We start from the raw sequence: 19,459 nt of genomic DNA, 5'->3' as shown, positions 1-19,459 counted from the left end.
ACAAGATCTGATGCCCTCTTCTGGTGTGTCTGAAGACAGCTACAGTTTACTTACATATAATAAATATATAAAACTTTAAATAAAAAAGCTTCTATGTGCTCAACTAGGTGTGCACACTTGTAATCCCAGCACTCAGAGACTAGAGGATTGCAAGTTCAAATCCAGCCTGGGCCACATACTTCTTCCTCAACCAACCAATCACTGACAAGTATTTTCTTTCTCCATAGTGTATTTGTTTGTTCATTTGTTTTTTACCAGAATGCTATTTAGCTGGATGCACACAGTATGAAGTTTGGTTTCTTTCCTTGAGTAACGTGCATGCAAGTTCTTTCATATGTTATCGTGGCTCACTCCCTTTAACACCACCTAATCTACCACTTGAGGGACGTACTACTGTTGGGGTCCAGGAGTCGCCCTACAAACCGCACAAACACTAATCTCAGTCAGGCAGGGATGGTTTATTGAGCATATGACCCAAGAATGGTCGACCAGGGCCATGGTCCAGATTCAGAAACGGGACTGTGACCAAGTTAAGATCCTACAGGGTTTTTAAGCCCAAAATCCACAAACATATATGCCAAGTTATTTCACCAATCAGAATCTAGGGCTGGGGGATTTCCTTAGGAACATGTCTTTCTTGTACATTTGTCCTACTCCTATTGGTTGGGGTATTCAGCTGTGGCAGGGGACTCATTTTGTCTGATATTCGTGTCTTAACTTGCCAACCAGAATGTCGGTTACCCACATACATGTCTCTTTCTGCCAAGTAGGATGTCAGTTTCCAAGGAACTTAAACTTTACTGGACCATTCCTCAAAATGGAAGTCTTATATTGAAACTCCAAATATAAGAGTCAATATAAGAAACTCCAAATGGTTTCTTATATTGGTGCAGGTGTCTCTCTTACGCTGAGGTCCATCCCAGGGGCAGCTTATACCATAAAAGCTTATACACAGGTGCAGAAATCACTGTTGAGTGGTTGGTTTGGTTCCAAGTTTATTGTGGGCAGCTGTAACAAAACAGTTCTACTGACTTCTATCATGATTTGCTTCCAAGGGCACAGGACATAACAGACTATACAATCAATCTTGACATTAGAGAGTTTTCTTGGAACAGCAGAAACATATGAGAAAGTTTCCTTATAATGGCAGGCTAGCCAGATAACGGTTACCTAGGCCTTAACATTTTGCCTAGGCCTTAACAACTACAGTTTATTCAACCCCTCTTGTGCCTAAGGACATCTCAGATGTTTGCAGAGTTGGGAAGTTATGAGTAAAACTTCTGTAATCACACATGCTCAGGGTTTTATGGGGATGTAAGTTTTCCATTCCTTTATGTATACACCAAGGAATATTTAGCTACCAAGAGGACCTGAGTCCAAGGCCAGCTATATGGCAAGACTTGTTTTAAAGAAGCAAACAAGAGCCGGGCAGTTGTGATGCATGCCTTTAATCCCAGCATTTGGGAGGCAGAGGCAGGCAGATTTCTGAGTTTGAGGCCAGCCTGGTCTACAGAGTGAGTTCCGGGACAGTCAGGTTTACACAGAGAAACCCTGTCTAGAAAAAAAAAATCCAAAAAAAAAAAAAAAAAAAAAAAAAAGCAAACACATTTAGGTGTTGTAATGTATACCTATGATCTGGAGATATGGGGGCAGGAAGAGTTCCAAGGTTCAAGTTCACCCTTAACTACATAGTGAGTTTAAGGGTAGCCTCTGCGTGTGCATGAACATGCACACAGCATGCAAACACTACACACACACACCCACACACACATGCACGCATGCATATACCACACACACAGACACCACACATGCAAATACATATACATATGCATGCAAATACTATATACACGCACACATAAACCACACATACATATACCACACACACACACATGCAACACACACAGACATACATTCATATACCATACACATACATGGATATACCACACACACACACACACACACGCATACATCATACACTACACCACACAAGCACACACACATACAAATACACCACAGACACACACATGCATGCATGCAAACACTACACACACATATACCAAACACACATGCAATACACACAGATACACATTCATATACCATATACATACCCACACACACACATGTATATACTAGACACACACATGCACACATCATACACTACACCACACAAGCACACACACATATATACCACACATGCATGCATGCAATAACTATACACACATACCACACACACCCATGCAACACACACAGACACATTCATACACCATACACATACACCCACACACATGCATATACCACATACACACATGCATATGTCTCACACTACACCACACAAGCACACACACATACTTCCCCACTGAGGCTCCTTCTCAGTAGTGCCCCTCAGAGCTGATTTGCCAGGCACTAGTGTGATTAAAGCCGTGTTGGTCCTAATAGTGACTTGGAAATCCTTCTGCTACAGAGCAGAGAATACGGGTGTAGCAGACCTGATCACTCTTTTATTGGTAGGGTTATGCACTGTTCCACCTTACAAGCCTGTGAGCCCAGGGAAATCTCAAGTTGAATATTCAGTCGGTTTTCTTTGATTTCATAGTTGCCCTGAATAAAGCCACGAGTGTGACAACTATGCCAACGCCAATAAACCTGGATGATGCGAACAGCATTCAGCAAACGACAGTATCGATGACGTATGTGCCACATCCTGAACCAGGACTGCAGTTTGACTATTGCCCACGTTTTTCGAGCGTATAACTCCAGAGCCATCCGCCGTTTCTTCCCTTGCAACATTATCATTATCTTTCTCCACCAGCACTGAATGATCCACGCGCTGAGGGCAGCATGCAGCAACGTGCGTCGTAGTAGTGTGCCACGCCACCATGCTTGGATGCGCACAGCCGCAGATGTTTCTGTCATGGCCGTAGACTTTTCTGGGCCTTGCAAGAGAGAACAGACCACTTAGGACACTTAGGGAGCTCAGGGTGAGCCAGACAGGAATCCCGATCCTCTATCTAGGAAGTTCAAGAGCTGCAGAACCCTGCAGGGCCACAGATGCACCCGGGAGACCAGCTAAATTGAACTTCCTGTGGTACATGCCAGTTAATCAGCTTGAATACACCAACCTAACATCTGAGTTTCTGGACATGTACCTGTTATGATAATAACTGTTGTGATAATAATTTAAAACTTTCTTTCTGTGTTTGGGAAGAAAGTAGATTAGAAAGCAAGAATGCTTTCCCTTGTGCTAAGTGAACTAGACTCAGTTTCTGGGGTGTGTGTGTATGTGTGTGTGTGCGTGTGTGTGTGTGTGAGAGAGATACAGGGTCTCACTATGCAGCTCTGGCTGTCCAGTAACAGGCTGGCCTTGAACTCATAGAAATCTGCCTGCCTCTGCCTCTCCAAGTGCTGGGATTAAAGCTGTGGGCCACTATACCTAGTTATTTATGGCCTTTGTTATAAAACCCCTCCTGTGGTAACTAGGAGACATTTACTGAGCCCTATGAAGTGTATCCAACCTTTAGACATTGTGAATTACTTTGTCACCTTCTATGTTCACACAGAAAAAGAAAAACAAAGCAAAGACAAAAACAACACGTGATTGAGTTACAAAACAAAATCAATCACACACATAAACCTCAGAACACTTTAAGGAAGTTTACAACTTTATATTGGGCCACGCTCCTAGCTAGCCTCATCCGCAGACTGTACATGGGCTGTGAGTTGACCATTCCTGGAAAGATCAATCTCTTATAAAACATTCAGTCCCCTGAGATAGGCATGCATGGCTAAACCTCCCCCCTGAGATCTGAATTCTACAAATTACCCATGGTTAGGGGCTAGATGTTCCCATCACCCTCCGGTCTGCTCTCCTAGCTCTGATCCAGCAGACAGAGTAGATGGAAGGAGTGATGACGTCATAAGGGTGCCTATGACACAGGCACCAGGACGGCTTCCAATAACCAACATTCTCAGCACCTGTGTTGTGTGTCACTGGCTATGACCGGAGGGTCCAATACACCCATATACAAATTCTCATAACCCACACCTTTATACCACTCAAATCTACTTGCTTCCCACAGTATGTTTTTACTCCTTCAGAAAGCTTCTTTGGGGCTAGAGAGATATGGTTCAATAGTTAAGAGCCCTGGGCAATGCTCCAGGGGACCTGGGTTCAGTCCCCAGCATCCATATGGTGGCTCACAACTGTTCCAAAGAACCCAAAGTCCTCTCCCAGCTTCCATGAGCACTACACACGTGATGCACAGACATACATGTAGGCAAATACTCATAAAATAAGAATAAATCTTTTCTTAATAGCATCTTTGGACTAGGAAGAGAGTTCAGATATTAAGGTGATAGCTATGTAAACTTTGATCCCCAGAACCTGCATAAAATAACTGGGCTCAGTAGCACATGTTTGCAGCTCCAGGGCTACAGAGGTAGAGGAGACAGAAGGATGCTCCCCAGCCCCCAGTGCACCACCATCATGCAAGACAGTTTTGGTGTGTGTGTGGGGGGGATCCCGAATATCTATCGGGGCAAGGCTTTGTAGTAAGCAGCAAACAGAGAACACATGTGCAAGCATCGAGGTGGAAGGCTATTGTGGTCTGTATCATAAACTTAACTTCTGCTCCCCTATGCATTGGTGGTCGTTAGGCAGGGGGTGGGCTTGTAACCTGGGAGTGCAGGTTTGTTGGGGAAATAACCTGGAAACTCTGGTCTTGTTGGGGATTAGCCTAGAGACTGGAGCTAGGCTCAGGTTTGGGGGCGGGGAGGTGGCGACAGGACTTGGAAACTAATGCTAAGTACCAGCCTGTTAATGGGGTCTAAATTTAAAAGATTTTTCATTTCAGGTTCAATTCTCAGCAGCCACATGGTAACTCACCACCATCTGTAACTTCAATCCACCACCCTCTTCTAACCGCCAAGGGCACTGCATGCACAGCCTATACTGACACACATACGTATAAAGTAATTAATGATGGAATGTAAAGAAACTAAGATAAAACAGTATTAATAAATGATGCAAGCCACCATCTTTCCAGCTCACGGAAAAGCAGTGAGCACAAAGGATGAGAGCCTTCAGCGGCACATCTCCGCACAGCAGACTCTTTTCCCAAAACTAAAATGTGATGACGGAGTTGCAAAGAAAATGAATTTCCAACTTGGTCGTGTGCTAACCAAACAAGGCAAGCTGTTACCCGGGAGTGTGCTTAATTAAATCAGTTTGATTGCTGCAGCTGAAGAAATGTGTCCAGAGAAAACAAACAGCGTTATTAGCCTTCCAAAGCTGCTCAGAGAACTGACGACACGAGGGGGAAACATCAGTAGCCAACTTCCCAACAGGGAGAAGGTTTTCAAGTGGTTTTCTTTGGCTCTTAATGAGTTGACAGACATACCAAGACAGACCAGCTGCTGTTACTGACAGGGCAAAGACCAGTTTTGAAGTGGCTGAGAACGAGCCTCTATAAATAGTATGTAGGAAACAAATATACTTGAGAATGTCTGTTGAGGAAGTCAAGGGGAAGAAAACCCAGCAGCACTTGACATAGACTCTTCCTAGAAGTGATAAGCCCAAAAGGGAGTGGGGGTGGGGTGCTGAAGAGGTGGGACAAGCTTATGAAAGGCCTAGGCTGAGCTCGAAGACAGAAGGTTTGCTTTGCACATTCATGTGCAAGGCCCTGGGGGTTTGATCTCACCAACCCAGACAGACGAAAGTGTGCAGTGCTTATAGCCCATAGCTTCTCATTGTACCCGTATCCATTAATAGATATGTTATTAAAAGATATAGAAATTAATAGATATGGAAAATCATGGAATCTTCTGCCTTGCCTATCACCAGGAAACTGCTAGGCATTGTCGATTTAGCTTTCATGGATTCCACAAATGGTTGTCAGAAACTGTCTGAGGATTTTACTGCTGTGAACAGACACAATGACCAAGGTAACTCTTATAAGGGCTGGCTTACAGGTTCAGAGGTTCAGTCCATTATCATCAAGGCAGGAACATGGCAGCGCCCAGGCAGGCATGGTGCAGGAGGAGATGAGAGTTCTACATCTTCATCTGAAGGCTGCTAGCAGAATACTGCCTCCCAGGCAACCAGGATGAGGTTCTTAAAACCCATGCCCACAGTGACACACTTCCTCCAACAAGGCCACACCTACTCCAACAAGGCCACACCTACTCCAACAAGGCCACACCTCCAAATAGTGCCATTCTCTGAGCCAACCACTTTCAAACCATCACAGAAATCAAAGCTGGATGAGCTGTCTTGCCACAGGCTTCCATGGCTTAGCCCTAAGAACAGTTGACTGAACCACGATTCCAACTTTCCAAATGAGAAAAACTGTTTGCAGTTACACTGTCAAACACTGACCAGCCCTGCAGAGAAGCTGTGTTCTGCTGTCTTTGTGTGTCTCTTTTCCTTTGGGGAGAGTTTTGTTTTGGTTTGCTTTTTAGGATTTTTTTTTTAACTAGCATGAGTGAGGATGGAGAAATGGCCCAGTGGTTAAGAGGTCGACATTGGGGAGTCGGCTCTCTACCTCCACCTTGTTGAGATAGGGTTTCTCTGTTTCTACCAGGCTGCAGCTCTAGGCTACCTGACTCATGGGCTTCTAGGAAATTCTCCTCTCTCTGCCGCCCATAGGAATGCTGGGATTGCAGATGCACGCCGGTATATTTGCCTCATTTACATGGGGATGGAACTCAGGTTGTCAGGTTTGCGTGGCCAACACTTTCACCTGCTGAGCCATCCCACAGGCCCTGCCTTTTCTTCTGTCTTTAAGCTCTCATTGGCTCTGAGCTCTCCAGTTCTCAAGCCCTGGGGATCTTTCTGCCTCCACAACTCCAGCGCTGCCATTCCAAGCCTGTTTCACCACTGCTTGCTTACTAATGGATGCTAGGGCTTCAAGTCTTCACAATTGTGGAACAAGCGCTTTTTCACCTGAGCTCCAGTCCTGTTCTCGGTTTTCTCGGGGTGGGGGTCGGGGTTGCTTGGTTGGTTTTTGTTTTGAGACAAGGCCTTGAGTAGCCCAGGCTGCTCTCAAACTCACTACATAGCTGAGACTGGCCTTGAACTCCTGATTATTCTGCCTCTGTCTCCTAAATAAAAGACCATAGGCATGCACACACCAGATCTTCCTTCTTGTTGGTTCTCCTCCACCACCCCAGTTCCCCCACCCCCACCCCAGTCCTGTTAGACCCTTCCCCAGTAGGCCCCTTCTCGTTTCATGTCACATGTATTCTAGTTCCCTCTTCTTCCTTTTTAAGGCTTTTTAAAACCCTGGGGCTGGAGAAATGTCTCACTGGCTAAGAGCACTGACTATTCTTCCAAAGGACCAGGATCCATCCCCAGCAGCCCAAGAGCATCTGTCACTCCAGTTCCAGGGGATATAATGTCTTCTTCTGGCCTCTGCCAGCACCAGGCACAGACATACATGCAGGCAAAATTCCCATACATATGAAATAAACTAATAATAAAGAGCTTCTTCTCCCGGGTCTTTGTGTGTTTCTTGATGATTTAAACCCAAAATTTAAAAGTAAAACCATGAGAAGAAAAAAAAAAAAAAAAGGCAAATCATCCGATGGCTCAGCAATTAAGAGCACTGACTGCTCTTTCAGTGGTCACATGGTGGCTTGCAAACATCTGTAATGAGATCTGGTGCCTTCTCTGGTGTGTGAGCATGCATGCAGGCAGAACACTATATATATATAATAAGTTTTTTAAAAAGCAAAAGCAAAAGCAGGTCCATCAGTGTTGTTTGTTTGTTTGTTTGTTTGTTTGTTTGTTTTTAGTATTGCAGTTTTCCTCTTAACCCAGCTAGCTCCCAAATAATTGAGATTGGACTACTGTATTTATTTAACAAGCTTTAAGAGCACAACAACTGAACAGTATTACTGTATTTTCATCCTCTATGCTGACCTGGCTACCTACCAGCCACGATCCTCATGATTCTTTATTTTATGGCTTTCTCTGCTCCGGGTAATTCTCCAGTGGTCTCTCCTGGACTCTGTCCTGGTGACAAACCCCCACTTCCTCTCTCTCCTGCCCCTTCCCTGGCTAGGACGAAGTCCTCCCCTATTCTCCTCCCTGCTCAGTCATTGGCTGGCCAGCTAGATTTATTAACCAATCAAGTAATAATTGGGGAGCAATGTTTATATGTTGGGAGCCGACTCTTAGCAGAGAGCGGCTATCATCTCTGCTATTTACTTACAGGTTGGTACTTTTCCACCCTGACGAGAGATAACACCCTGTTTTTTTCTTGACACATCCTGGACTTGTGGTTGTCTCCAGCTGCACTCCCCAGGTTGTATTTATATACCAATAGTTGCCTTTCAGTAAATGAGACTTGATATGACAGCCTGTTTTGTCTCCAGTCTTCACATCTCTTGCCCCTCCATCCCCACTCTCTCTCCCTTGCAGACCCCATTGACTGACCCACCGGCCAGGTCATTTATACAACATTGAGAAAGAAGATTTTTCAGACCAAGGATTGCAACAAGATATAGGGACACAGAAATCATCATTTGAATAACCATGGTGTCTTTACACAATGCACAATAACATCATGCCTACACATGGGAGCTAGAGAGATGGTCCAGTGGTTAAGAGCAATGGCTGTTCTTCTAGAGAACAATTCAATTCTCAGCAGCAACAGGGCAGCTCACAACTGTCTATACCTCCAATGACAGGGGATCTGGCACCCTCATACATACATGCACTAATGCACTAATCTTTAAGGAAAAAAAACAAGCAAAACCACAGCGCTTGTAGCTAACATTTGTACTCTGGCAAAGTCATGATGGAAAGCAGCATTCTGAATCCCAAGTATGTCAAGCTCCACTGCGTACCTCCTGTGTTACCGAAAATTGAAACGAGCGAGACATCCACTTGTACACAAATCTGCACTGAATATATTCTGAGCTCGGATTATATGTAGAGTAGCGACGGGCTTGTCATTTTCCCATGCAAATATGAGAATGACTTCCGTATGTCTAGATATATTTATCAAGCAAATGAGGAGCAACCACCCACATTCCAGATGGAAATCATCCACAATACGATGACACATTTAAGGGAAATATCAAGAGGGGAATCTAATAGAACTTTGTAACTGTCTCCCAAGTGATGAATATTCTCAATAAAGATAGTATGTTCATAGATGTGTATCAGTGTTTGGCAGGGCCAAATATCTTAAACATTAGCTGTATTGTGGGGAAAAAAACATTTCAAAGGTAAAATATGTAATATTTCATTAAAGACAAGCATTTCCTTTTTAATTTTTTGGTTTGGTTTGGTTTGGTTGGTTGGTTTTTGAGACAGGATTTCTCCTGGCTGTCCTGGAACTTACTCTGTAGACTAGGCTAGTCTTGAATTCAGAGATTTCCCCAACCTCTGTCTCCCAAGGGCTGGGGTAACAGGGGTATGCTGTCCTTCCTGGCACAAGACAAGCATTTTCTATGGACTTCTTTCCTGCTGTTTAGGGTTTTGTTGTTTCTTTTTTAAGAGTCCCATCAAGCTCCACTGGCCTTGAATTTGCTATGTAGCTAAAATGACCTTGAACTCTTTCTTGAGTTTCCTGCCTCTGTCATCCAAGTTCTGGGTTTGCAGGCATATCATCACATTCAACTTTGCAGTTGATTGATTATGGGGAGAGGAAACATGAACTTTCAGCCTCTATTACACACAAGTTCAATATTGTCAATGATCACAGTAACTTACAATGATCAGTTTTCAAATGTTGAAACTGTACATTTGATATAAAGCCTACTTAGTTGTGGTGTATGTATGGGCTTACAGAATATAATGCAGACTTTATATTTAGTATAGGCTGTTAAGTTAGACTTGCTAATATTTTATTGACTTTTATTTTCTTCCCTGTTCATGAGGTATTAATAGTAATTTGTATTTTTGAATTATCCTTGTTTGGTCTTGACATGAAGGTATGTCAGTTAACTTTCCATCAATATAATAATATGCTTCAAGCAATTTTTTTTTGTAAGTCTGCTTAGGTCCAGAGAGATGTCTCAGCAATTAAGATCCCTGGATGCTCTTCCAAAGAACCCATCAGACAGCTCACAACTGCCTGTCCCTCCAGCTCCAGGGAGCCAACCCCCTCTTGTCTTTGCAGGCATCTGCAAACACATGCCCATAAACACACATAAGAAAGCATTGCTAATCCCACAGCAGACATGTGATAATCAAGACGGACTTAATCCCAGCACTTGGGAGGCAGAGGCAGGCAGATCTGTGAGTTCCAGGCCAGCCTGGTCTACAAAGTGGACAGCCAAGGCTACACAGAGAAACCCTGTTCTTGGGGGTAGGGGAATTCTGGGACTAACCCAGTCTCTCCCCTTGTTCTCTACTACCTCCAGCAACCTCCTGTGTTGGTGTCATCTGAGACTGCACTCCTGTTTAATAGAAATCGACATGTAGAGAAATCCTGTTTGGTAGTGACAATAAACCTTAGTTCATCAGTGCTTATTGTACCATGCTCCTGAATTTGCTTCTGTCTTAGAGTTAACTCCCCAGAAATACTTTCAGAGACTGGCTGGGGAGATAGCGGAAGTAAAATGTTTGCTTGCATAAGCATAAAGCCTTGATCTTTATCCCCAGAATTGACATTAAAAAGTCGGGTGTGGCACTGGGGGGCAGGGGGAGTGCCGAAAGACTAAGAGATCGAGGTTGGCTTAGTTAGGGTTTCTATTGCTTGACAAAACTCAATGACCAAAAAGCAAGTTGGGGAGTAAGGGTTTATTCGGCTTACACTTCCACATCACAGTTCATCACCAAAGGAAGTCAGAACAGGAACACAAGCAGGGCAGGAACCTGGAGGCGGGAGCTGATGCAAAGGCCATGGAGGGGGCGCTCCTTACTGACTTGCTCCCCATGGCTTGCTCAGCCTGCTTTCTTATAGAACCCAGGCCACCAGCCCAGGGATGGCACCACCCACAATGGGCTGGACCCTTTCCCGTTGATAACTAGTTGAGGAAATACCTAACGGTTGGATCTCATAAAGTCATTTCCCTGGGCTGGAGAGTTGGCTCAGTGGTAAAGAGCACTGACTGCTCTTCCACAGGTCCTGAGTTCAAATCCCAGCAACCACATGGTGGCTCACAACCAACTGTAATGGGATCAGATGCCCTCTTCTGGTGTGTCTGAAGACAGCTACAGCATATATATATATATATATATATATATATATATCTTTAAAAAAAAAGAAAGAAAGAACACTGATATAAAAAGGCACCTCCTCAACTGAGACCCCTTTCTCTATGACTCTAGCTTATTGGTCAAGTTAGCACACAAAACCAGCCAGTATAAAGGTCATCTTCAGCTAGTCTTGAACTACATGAGACCTTGTCCAAAAATAAATGTATACATATATGAGAGACACATTTGGGGGTCACTCAGCACTCCGTGACCTCTTTCAGAGCACTGGGGTCCCTCCGTACTCTTCCCCGACCCGGCACTGATTTGAGAACATCCATGTAGACCTGATATTTGGTCCTGGATAGGTAACTTATTTGTCTCCTTTCCTCTTGACTACTAAGTATCTTATCTTCATCAGTATGACACTGTGCTGTGGCTGGTGTGGAGCGCCAGCTGTCTCCATCTTTTGAGGGCCAGTGAGTCCCTTTAGGAATCTTACCCATGCTTTAATGGGGCTGCTCTCCATCGGGGACTCAGCCATGGCTGTAACCTCTGCACTGTTGCTTCTCTGTTTCGTTTTGTTTTTCTGATCTTTGCATTTCTCTGCCCTTTCAGACTGCAATCCAAGGACTTCCATGGCAAACATTCCAGTCCTGAATCTACGCTTGGTATGCCTTCTCTGTCGCTAAGCCCAGCAGTTAATAGTCTGTTGTGCTCCCTTTAATGGCTCTTTGAGGATGGCTACCTCATGCCTGACACAGCCTCTTTCATTCACTGAGGATGTCAACTTCACTCTTTAAATTTCTCTCTCAGGGCTGGAGAGATGGCTCAGTGGTTAAGAGCCCTGGCTGTTCTTGCAGAGGTCCTGAGACCAATCCCCAGCAACTACATGGTAGCTCACAACCATCTGTAAGGGGATCTGATGTCCTCTTCTGGTATATGGGAGTATATGCAGCAGAGCATTCATACATTAAATAAATAAATAAAAATAAATAAATAAGTCTTTAAAATCAAGGAAAAATAATAAATTTCTCTTTCATTCTGTCTCTGTCTCTGTCTGTCTCTCTCTCTCTTCTCTCTCTCTCTCTCTCTCTCTCTCTCTCTCTCGTGTGTGTGTGTGTGTGTGTGTGTGTTTGTGAATGGCCTTGCTCATTCATTCACTCTACTACTGACCTACATCCTACATTCTTTGAAGTTTTTGCTTTGTTTTGATTATTTTATGTATGTGATTACACTGTAGCTGCCTTCAGACACACCAGCAGAGGGCATCAGAGGCCTAGAGCTTGGGAAGCAGAGGCAGGAGGGTCTCTGTGATTTTAAGACCAGCTGGTCTACATCGTGAGTATCAGGATAGCCTGGGCTATATAGTGAGAACTGTCTCAAACACACACATAGGTAGATGATAGATAGATAGATAGATAGATAGATAGATAGATAGATAGATAGATTAAAATTGATCTACTTTCCACATTTGCCTTCTTTAATAACTGCTACCTACTCTATGTTCCTTCCTGGTTTTTAGGTACAGTTAGAGATACATTTGTATTTTTCATAGTTATATGCATGTTGGACGTGGGGAAGGTATGTATGAAGGCTGTGGAGAGCAGAGATGGGCACTAGGAACTGAATTCTTCTGCGAGAATAGTACACACTCTGAACCACTGAGCTGTCTGTTTTGCCCTAGAGATTAATGTATATTTTCCTGTTGATCCTCTAAGATCGACAGGAAAGAGCAGGCCGAAGCCTGTGCTCAGCACTCAGGCCTATCGTCTCGAGGTTTGGGGTGAAGCCTTGAGACACTTAGCCAGCCATCTTATTTTTCTGAAAGTGACTTGACTCTACTTAATTGAATGTCTAGTTTTCTTTTGTCCTTTCTTTTTTTCTTTTTCCCTACCCCCTTCCTGGACAATTCTGAAAGTTGGGAGTAGGAAGAGAGTCACATGGCTCAGAGCCAGTGAGAATTGCAAGTGCTTTAAGGAAGGCACTGCCATGGGAGAAACGACCAGCAGAAGAGCGAGGCTATAGGAGGAGGGGTCCATACAGGGGTCCAAGATCCGATCCCTGAAACATGCTTGTAGAAACTGCTCTGCGAAGCACTGACCCTCCCATGGACCCACAAGGTAACTATAATAGATGCAAGACGAACACCTGGCCTGTTTACCTTCATTTCCTGTCTGTCTCTTTCCCTTTAGGTCACCGGGCGACCTCTGCAGGTCAACTGTTAACCACCCAAAGACTGTCTGAGATATCTCATTCCCTTCAAGGCACAGAAATAAGACTGACCTAAGCATGCCATCACCTTAAACTCCATGAGCAGCCAAACCTCCAAGACCACCCCAGACGATGGCTGTTGTCTCTGAGAGCAAGGCTGCACCCTGGAGCCCAAGTAACCATCCCGAAGGACCTCTTTGCCCCCTCAAGCAAGAAGGACTTCTGTAGAGCATCTGGCAGGACCAGAACCGAGACAAGGATTAAAGAGCCCACACCTAGACGATGCTTAATACCTACCTCCTGCTCCTTGTCCCTGTTCTACTTAGACCTAAAGTTGGTTTCAGCTCCCCTAAAATGGACTTGCAGTCACTGGGTCCCTTAATTGTTCTTCTTTCCACTGCCGCTCCACTGAATTACTCGATTTTTCTCCATTCCCTGTGCCTTTAATCGGCATCCTGGAGATGGGCGACCAAGCCTAACTCGTCGGGGCTGCCAGAGCCTCCCAGGCTTTTACTCTACAAACTTGAGCTCCATCTCTGAAGCAGATCATGTTCTGTGGGATGGGAAAGGGCCTCTGTGCTCTCTGTAGGAGTCAGAAGTTGAGCATCACCAACCCAGTCTTGGCTGGATGAGAGGAGTGTCTCTGAAGAGAAGCGGGGCTCTGATTGGGCAGTAGCCTGAGCCAATTAAAGCGCAGGGAGGCCTAAAGTCAAGGAGAGGGACTGCCTCTACTCAGGCAGGGTAAGGGCAGGTCTGGGCAGAAGGGAAGCTGGCAGCAGCCACTGTCTTGTCACAACAAGGAAGATCCCACTCCAGTTGTGGGAACCAGAAGTCATCTCCAATTCAGAAAGAAGAGTTAGCGATCCGGAGCTGGAGAAAAGGCTCAGTGGTTAAAAACACTGGCTGCTCTTAGAAGAGGCCCTGTGTTCACAACTGCCATACCTGGTGGGTCACAACCACCTCTAACCCAAGTTCCAGGAGACCGGAGAGCCTCTTTTTGGCTTCCACAGACCACTGTATACACCTGAAATACACCTGTGCACACCCTCACACAGACATAACAACACATGATTATTTTTAATCTTTTTTTTAAGAGTAATTTGGAAGGGGGGGTGGTGGAATGACCAGAGTTTACAGTGGGATTGAAGGTCTCATACAATTTCAGTGTAGATACAGAAGTAAGCGGTGGGATGTGGTGGCACATGCCTTTAATCTTAGCATTTGGGTGGCAGAGGCAGGCATTAGAGGTCAGTCTGGTCTCCAAATCAAGATCCCAGACAACCAGGACTACACAGAAACATCCTGTCTTGAAAAACAAAAAACCCGGAAGGCAGCTCAGCTGTACCTGTGAGTGCGAGCACAACTACGTTTCCAATCCATCCACTGAGAAGGATTCTTTTATTTTTGCTTTGACATAGAGAGTTGCTACAGTGCTCTGGTTGGCCCAGAAACTGCCATGTAGATTGGGCTGGCCTTGAACTTGAAGCAATCCTCCTGCCTCATCCTCTCAGTACTGAGATCACAGGCATATACCACTAGGCGGGGTTGGTCAGTCTCTTTGGATTTGCTACAAAGAGATTTGGTCAAAGTCAGACACTTTTTTAAAGACAACTGTCAGAAGTCTGTGTTTGTTGCTGGTGCTGACTACGTTGTAGCTTTTTATTGAGATGTAATTAACATTGTGTATGTTTAAGGTATACAATGTTATGCTTGGAAGAGACAAAAAAAAAAAAGTGTCCCTGACCTTCAGCTCTGAAATGTGGTGAGCACAAGGCCCAGCGCAGAAAACTGAGCCTCAGAGAGAAGTGACCCGGCCAAGTGACAGTGAGAAGCAGAGCCAAGGATCTGAAGACAGCTACAGTGTACTTACAGATAATAATAAATAAATCTTTGGACCGGAGTGAGTGGAGCCAGAGCGAGCAGAGATACTGAGTTCAATTCCCAGCAACTACATGATGGCTCACAACCATCTGCGCAGCTACAGTGTACCCATATACATAAAATAAATAAATAAATCTAAAAAAAAAAAGACAAGAATGTAGATTCTGAGTGGGTATAACCGACACAGGACAGGGCAGACCCTCCCTTTCTGTATCTATCTCTGGGATAGCAATATCCAGATAAGAAGAGGGGCCGCCTAGCCTGGGCTATTTGACCTTTGCCATCACCTAACCCTAATGATACCCTTTGGACAACACGGCTCAGGAAGCACTGCCTGCATCATCACTTGCAGAGGGAAACTAAACTAAAAACTCCTCAGCTCCTGGATCTGTATCACCTAAGGTCTGACCACTCACAGCTGTAGACCCTCCCACACTGGGCCAGATGTGGAGAAAGGTGAACCTAGTCTCCAAGCAGAGCTTGACAGAAAAAATGGGAACAAAAACCTGGTGTGGCTGGGAGGGGTGTCACATGACTTTAATCCCAGCACTGGGGAGGCAGAAGCTGTTCCATCTCGGAGTTGGAGGCTAGCCTGGTCTACAGAGTTCCAGAATGGCCAGAGATACGTAGAGAACCCCTATCTCAAAAAACTTTAAAAAGGAGGAGGAAGAGGAGGAGGAGGAGAGAAAAAGAGGAGGAAGAGGAGAAAGGGGAAGGAGGTGGAGAAGGAAGGAGGAGGAAGGAGGAGGAGGAAGAGGAGGAGGAGGAAGAGGAGGAGGAGGAGAAGAAGGAGAAGGAGGAGAAGGAGAAGAAAAGAATTTAGTGGGACTCTCTTGACAGCATCCATTTAGATATCAAGTTAGACTCAGAAGCTGAGGATGAAAAGCCAGGAGACAAGAACCCAGGGTTGCCACTTCCCCAGAGCTAGTATACAAAATGCCAAAACTTTCCCATCATGCCCTCCTGGAATTTGTTAGAGAGAAACTCCACATACGACCACCGCCTCACTGTTTTATTGGGAGGGGAATACATTCGGTCACAATACAAGGCCCCGAACCCAGCAAGACCTCCAGCTCAAGATGCATCTGGCTGGTCGAAATTCGGTATTGGCCCTTGATAACACCCCGTGAAGAGCAAGTATGACCTCTCCAGTGAGACTGGATGGTCCGGACAGCCTTAAGCAACCGGCAGTAACGCCTGCGGATACGCCACATGCGGATCCAGGACTGCAACCTGACGACTGCCCACTGCTCCTGTTGGAAGGTATCCAGCATGGACTGCCGCCTCTTCTCCATAATCTTTGGCAGTATTAACCGCCACCAGCATTGAATGATCCAGGCGCTGAGGGCTGCGTGCAACAGCGACCGACGTACCAGTGTACCGCGCCACCAAGCTTGGATCTTTACAACTTGGTCCTTTTCAGAAAGCTCCTGTTTTTTCTTGGACTTGCAAAGAAAAAGGGAAGGCATAGTGAGTGTCCTCAGCCACCTCAGCACAAGGAGATGCTGAAAAGGGCGCTGACTCCTTGTCCATCGCTGCCCCTCCCTTTTCCCCTGAAATTCATAGCCTTGGGCAGGACACTGGCAGGGACTAGAAGATTGGGTTGGTGTCCTGCCTCTGTCCCTCACCCTCTGGCTTCAGGCCACCAGCAGATCACCATGTTCCTGAGTCTCACTCAAGCCTGGCATTCCAGCTTTCCCATAGACCAGGTTAGCAAAACCTGTGCGCCTCTACATATGAAATGGTTATGCCAGGCTGAGCCTGCCCACCTAAACAGAACCAGGTCCCTTCCCATTAGAACCTTCTGGGGAATTGGTGTCCTTGTTCATTTGTCCCTCTTGACTCTCCCCAGTCCTCAACCTTCTCCTCCCTCTTGTTGAACCCTCATGTTACATTTCTTTCAACTCATACAGTCCAATCTTCTCTTCCCCGTTCTCTCTCTTCTCTTCCCACACTGCCCCATCATGTGTGTATGTGTGTGTATGAGTATGTATGTGTGTGGGTGTGTGTGTGTATGAGTGTGTGATTGTGAGTATGTATGAGTGTGTGAGTTTATGTATGTGAGTGTGTGTGTATGCGTGTGTGAGTATGTTTATGTGTGTGAGCGTGTGTGTGTATGTGAGTGTGTGAGCGTGTGCATGTATGTGAGTGTATGTGATATGTATATGTGTGTATGTGTGTGAGTGAGTGTGTATGTATGTGTGCATGTGTGTATGTCTTGAGTCTATGGAATTTTTCCTGGCCTCAACCTCTTTCCTAAGTGTCTCAGCCTCCCACATACTGGAACAATTGGTGTGCACCATCAAGCCTGATAATTTTCACAGTTCTATCTTAATTGACAAGCAGACATATGTGCAGAATCATAAAACATGCACACACAATTCTAAGCCAACTTCCCAACATCTTAGCTACTCTACTCCATAAACGTGTTCCCGGAATCAGCCCCAGGCCCTTGGTATGAGCCATAGTCTTCCCAACTTCACACTAACACTGTCTGCTTTCCATGTCTGAACCAGAGTATTAGCCTGAAAAGGAAACAGGAGAGAGTGGCAATAAAGGACCATTTGCCCAGGATCTGAGCTCTGGACCATGCAAAGGACAAGGGTCGGAGGAGACACCGAGGCCCACTCTCCTCCTACCTTTGCCTTCTCTGTTTCTGAGGATAGATCAGCTGGCTGCTGCTTCTCCTGAGGAGCATCGTCAGTAGGTGCATTAAGTTCTTCAGGCTTCTGCTGTTCCTCACCCTGTGCTCAGCAATTGGGGAAGTCAGGAAAGCAGACAGTGTTAGTGTGAAGATGGGAAAACTACGGCTCAGACCAAGTGCCTGGGGCTGATTCAGGGAACATGTTTATGGAATAGAATAGCGAAGATGTTGGGAAGTTGGCTTAGAATTGTGTGTGTATGCCATCTCCCCTCGCTGCTCTGTATCCACACATCCTTGACTTCCAGAGCTCCCAGACTCTCTCTTTCCCAGCCCTCTGTGTAGCCCTGGCTGTTCTGGAACTTTCTCTGTAGACCAGGCTGGCCTCCAATTCAGAGACCAGCCTACCTCTGCCTCCCAAGGTCTGGGATTAAAGATGAGTGCCACCACCACACAGCTACTTCCTTCCCAGACCCTGAGGCATCAGAGGGTCCCCTCGTCCTGAGAGCTCTATGGGGACACACAAGCATAGTGTGTCTGCCCTCCCTCACTTGCTCACCATTATTCACGCATGGATTGGGTGTAGATGGTTCAAATCCCCTCAGGTCTGTGCTCCTCCGGCATTGATGTGAACAGAAAGCAGAGGAGGGTGGCCCATGATGTCATAAGGGCAGCTGTGACTCAGGCAACAGTTGAGTCACTTCCAAGGAAAAGGCAGAGTGATGCCTGTTTGCTTGTTTGGTCTTTTTCTGCCATAAATGCCCAGAGCGCTGGCTTTAAGACCGAGTCACGGGAATCGCTGGTCCATTGATGTAAAGGTGTATAATGAACCATTGATGATAACACTTCATTCACATTTTTGAATATTCAATGATTTATTTAATGATTTATAGGCTGCTTATACCTTCAGACAAAATGGGGCACATTCAGGTGGCCATAGACTGCTTATACCTTCAATACTATATAAATATTTAAAAAGTAGTGAGTTAAGTCAGACGTGGTGGCTGGCCTATAATTCCAGCACTCAGGAGGCTGAGGCAGGAGGATTGCTTTGGGGTCAAAGCTAGCTCAGTGTCTCAAAAGGTAAAAATGAGTTGATCTCTCCTGCCTAGATACATTTGTAAGTAAAGAAACCTCAGATCACAGTGGCTACATTGAGCAACATCAGAACAATAGCACCTGGATCTGAACACGAACACAAGGGAGGGGAAAGACATTGTATTAGTCAGGGTTCTCTAGAGTCACAGAACTTATGGATAGTCTCTAGATAGTAAAGGAATTTATTGATGACTTACAGTCGGCAGCCCAATTCCCAACAATTGTTCAGTCGCAGCTGTGAATGGAAATCCAAGGATCTAGCAGTTACTCAGTCTCACGTAGCAAGCAGGCGAAGGAGCAGGAGCAAGAGCTAGACTCCCTTCTTCCAATGTCCTTATATTGTCTCCAGCAGAAGGTGTAGCCCAGATTAAAGGTGTGTTCCTTAAACTCGGAGATTCAATCTTCTGGAATCCATAGCCACTATGGCTCAAGATCTTCAAACCAAGATCCAGATAAGGATCTCCAAGCCTCCAGATAAG

The 19,459-nt window shown here is 45.4% G+C and overlaps 3 protein-coding genes across 4 annotated transcripts in view; 1 reads left to right on the top strand and 2 right to left on the bottom strand.

Annotated features, from left to right (window-relative positions):
• Iqcf3 (IQ motif containing F3) overlaps positions 1–13,818 on the top strand; it is a 56,982-nt gene extending 43,164 nt beyond the window's left edge. Inside the window, exon 5 of the transcript XR_871096.3 lies at positions 13,342–13,818. The gene's annotated coding sequence lies outside the window, so the exon portion shown is untranslated. The remainder of the gene's footprint in view (positions 1–13,341) is intronic.
• Positions 2,480–3,910, bottom strand: Iqcf5 (IQ motif containing F5). The gene is made up of 2 exons (NM_029300.1): positions 3,821–3,910; positions 2,480–2,933 (listed from the first exon to the last, which is right to left on the bottom strand). Exons 1-2 carry the CDS (start codon positions 3,822–3,824, stop codon positions 2,491–2,493), a joined length of 447 nt encoding a protein of 148 aa, NP_083576.1. The 5' UTR covers positions 3,825–3,910; the 3' UTR covers positions 2,480–2,490.
• Positions 13,819–16,232: 2,414 nt separating the features above from the next.
• On the bottom strand, positions 16,233–18,516 carry Iqcf1 (IQ motif containing F1). Of its 2 annotated transcripts, NM_028843.1 has the most exons (3): positions 18,442–18,516; positions 17,881–17,985; positions 16,234–16,686 (listed from the first exon to the last, which is right to left on the bottom strand). In NM_028843.1, the coding sequence occupies exons 1-3, from the start codon at positions 18,442–18,444 to the stop codon at positions 16,246–16,248; spliced, it is 549 nt and encodes a 182-aa protein (NP_083119.1). In that variant the 5' UTR covers positions 18,445–18,516; the 3' UTR covers positions 16,234–16,245. The 2 variants fall into 2 exon arrangements, with proteins under 2 accessions (NP_001140173.1, NP_083119.1); NM_001146701.1 differs by lacking the exon at positions 17,881–17,985 and having other exon boundaries at positions 16,233–16,686.
• Positions 18,517–19,459: the final 943 nt, after the last annotated feature.

The sequence above is a fragment of the Mus musculus genome, chromosome 9 (genome assembly GCF_000001635.26).
Source record: "Mus musculus strain C57BL/6J chromosome 9, GRCm38.p6 C57BL/6J".
In the NCBI taxonomy this organism is placed as follows: domain Eukaryota; kingdom Metazoa; phylum Chordata; class Mammalia; order Rodentia; family Muridae; genus Mus; species Mus musculus.
This window is presented reverse-complemented; position numbering and strand designations above follow the sequence as displayed.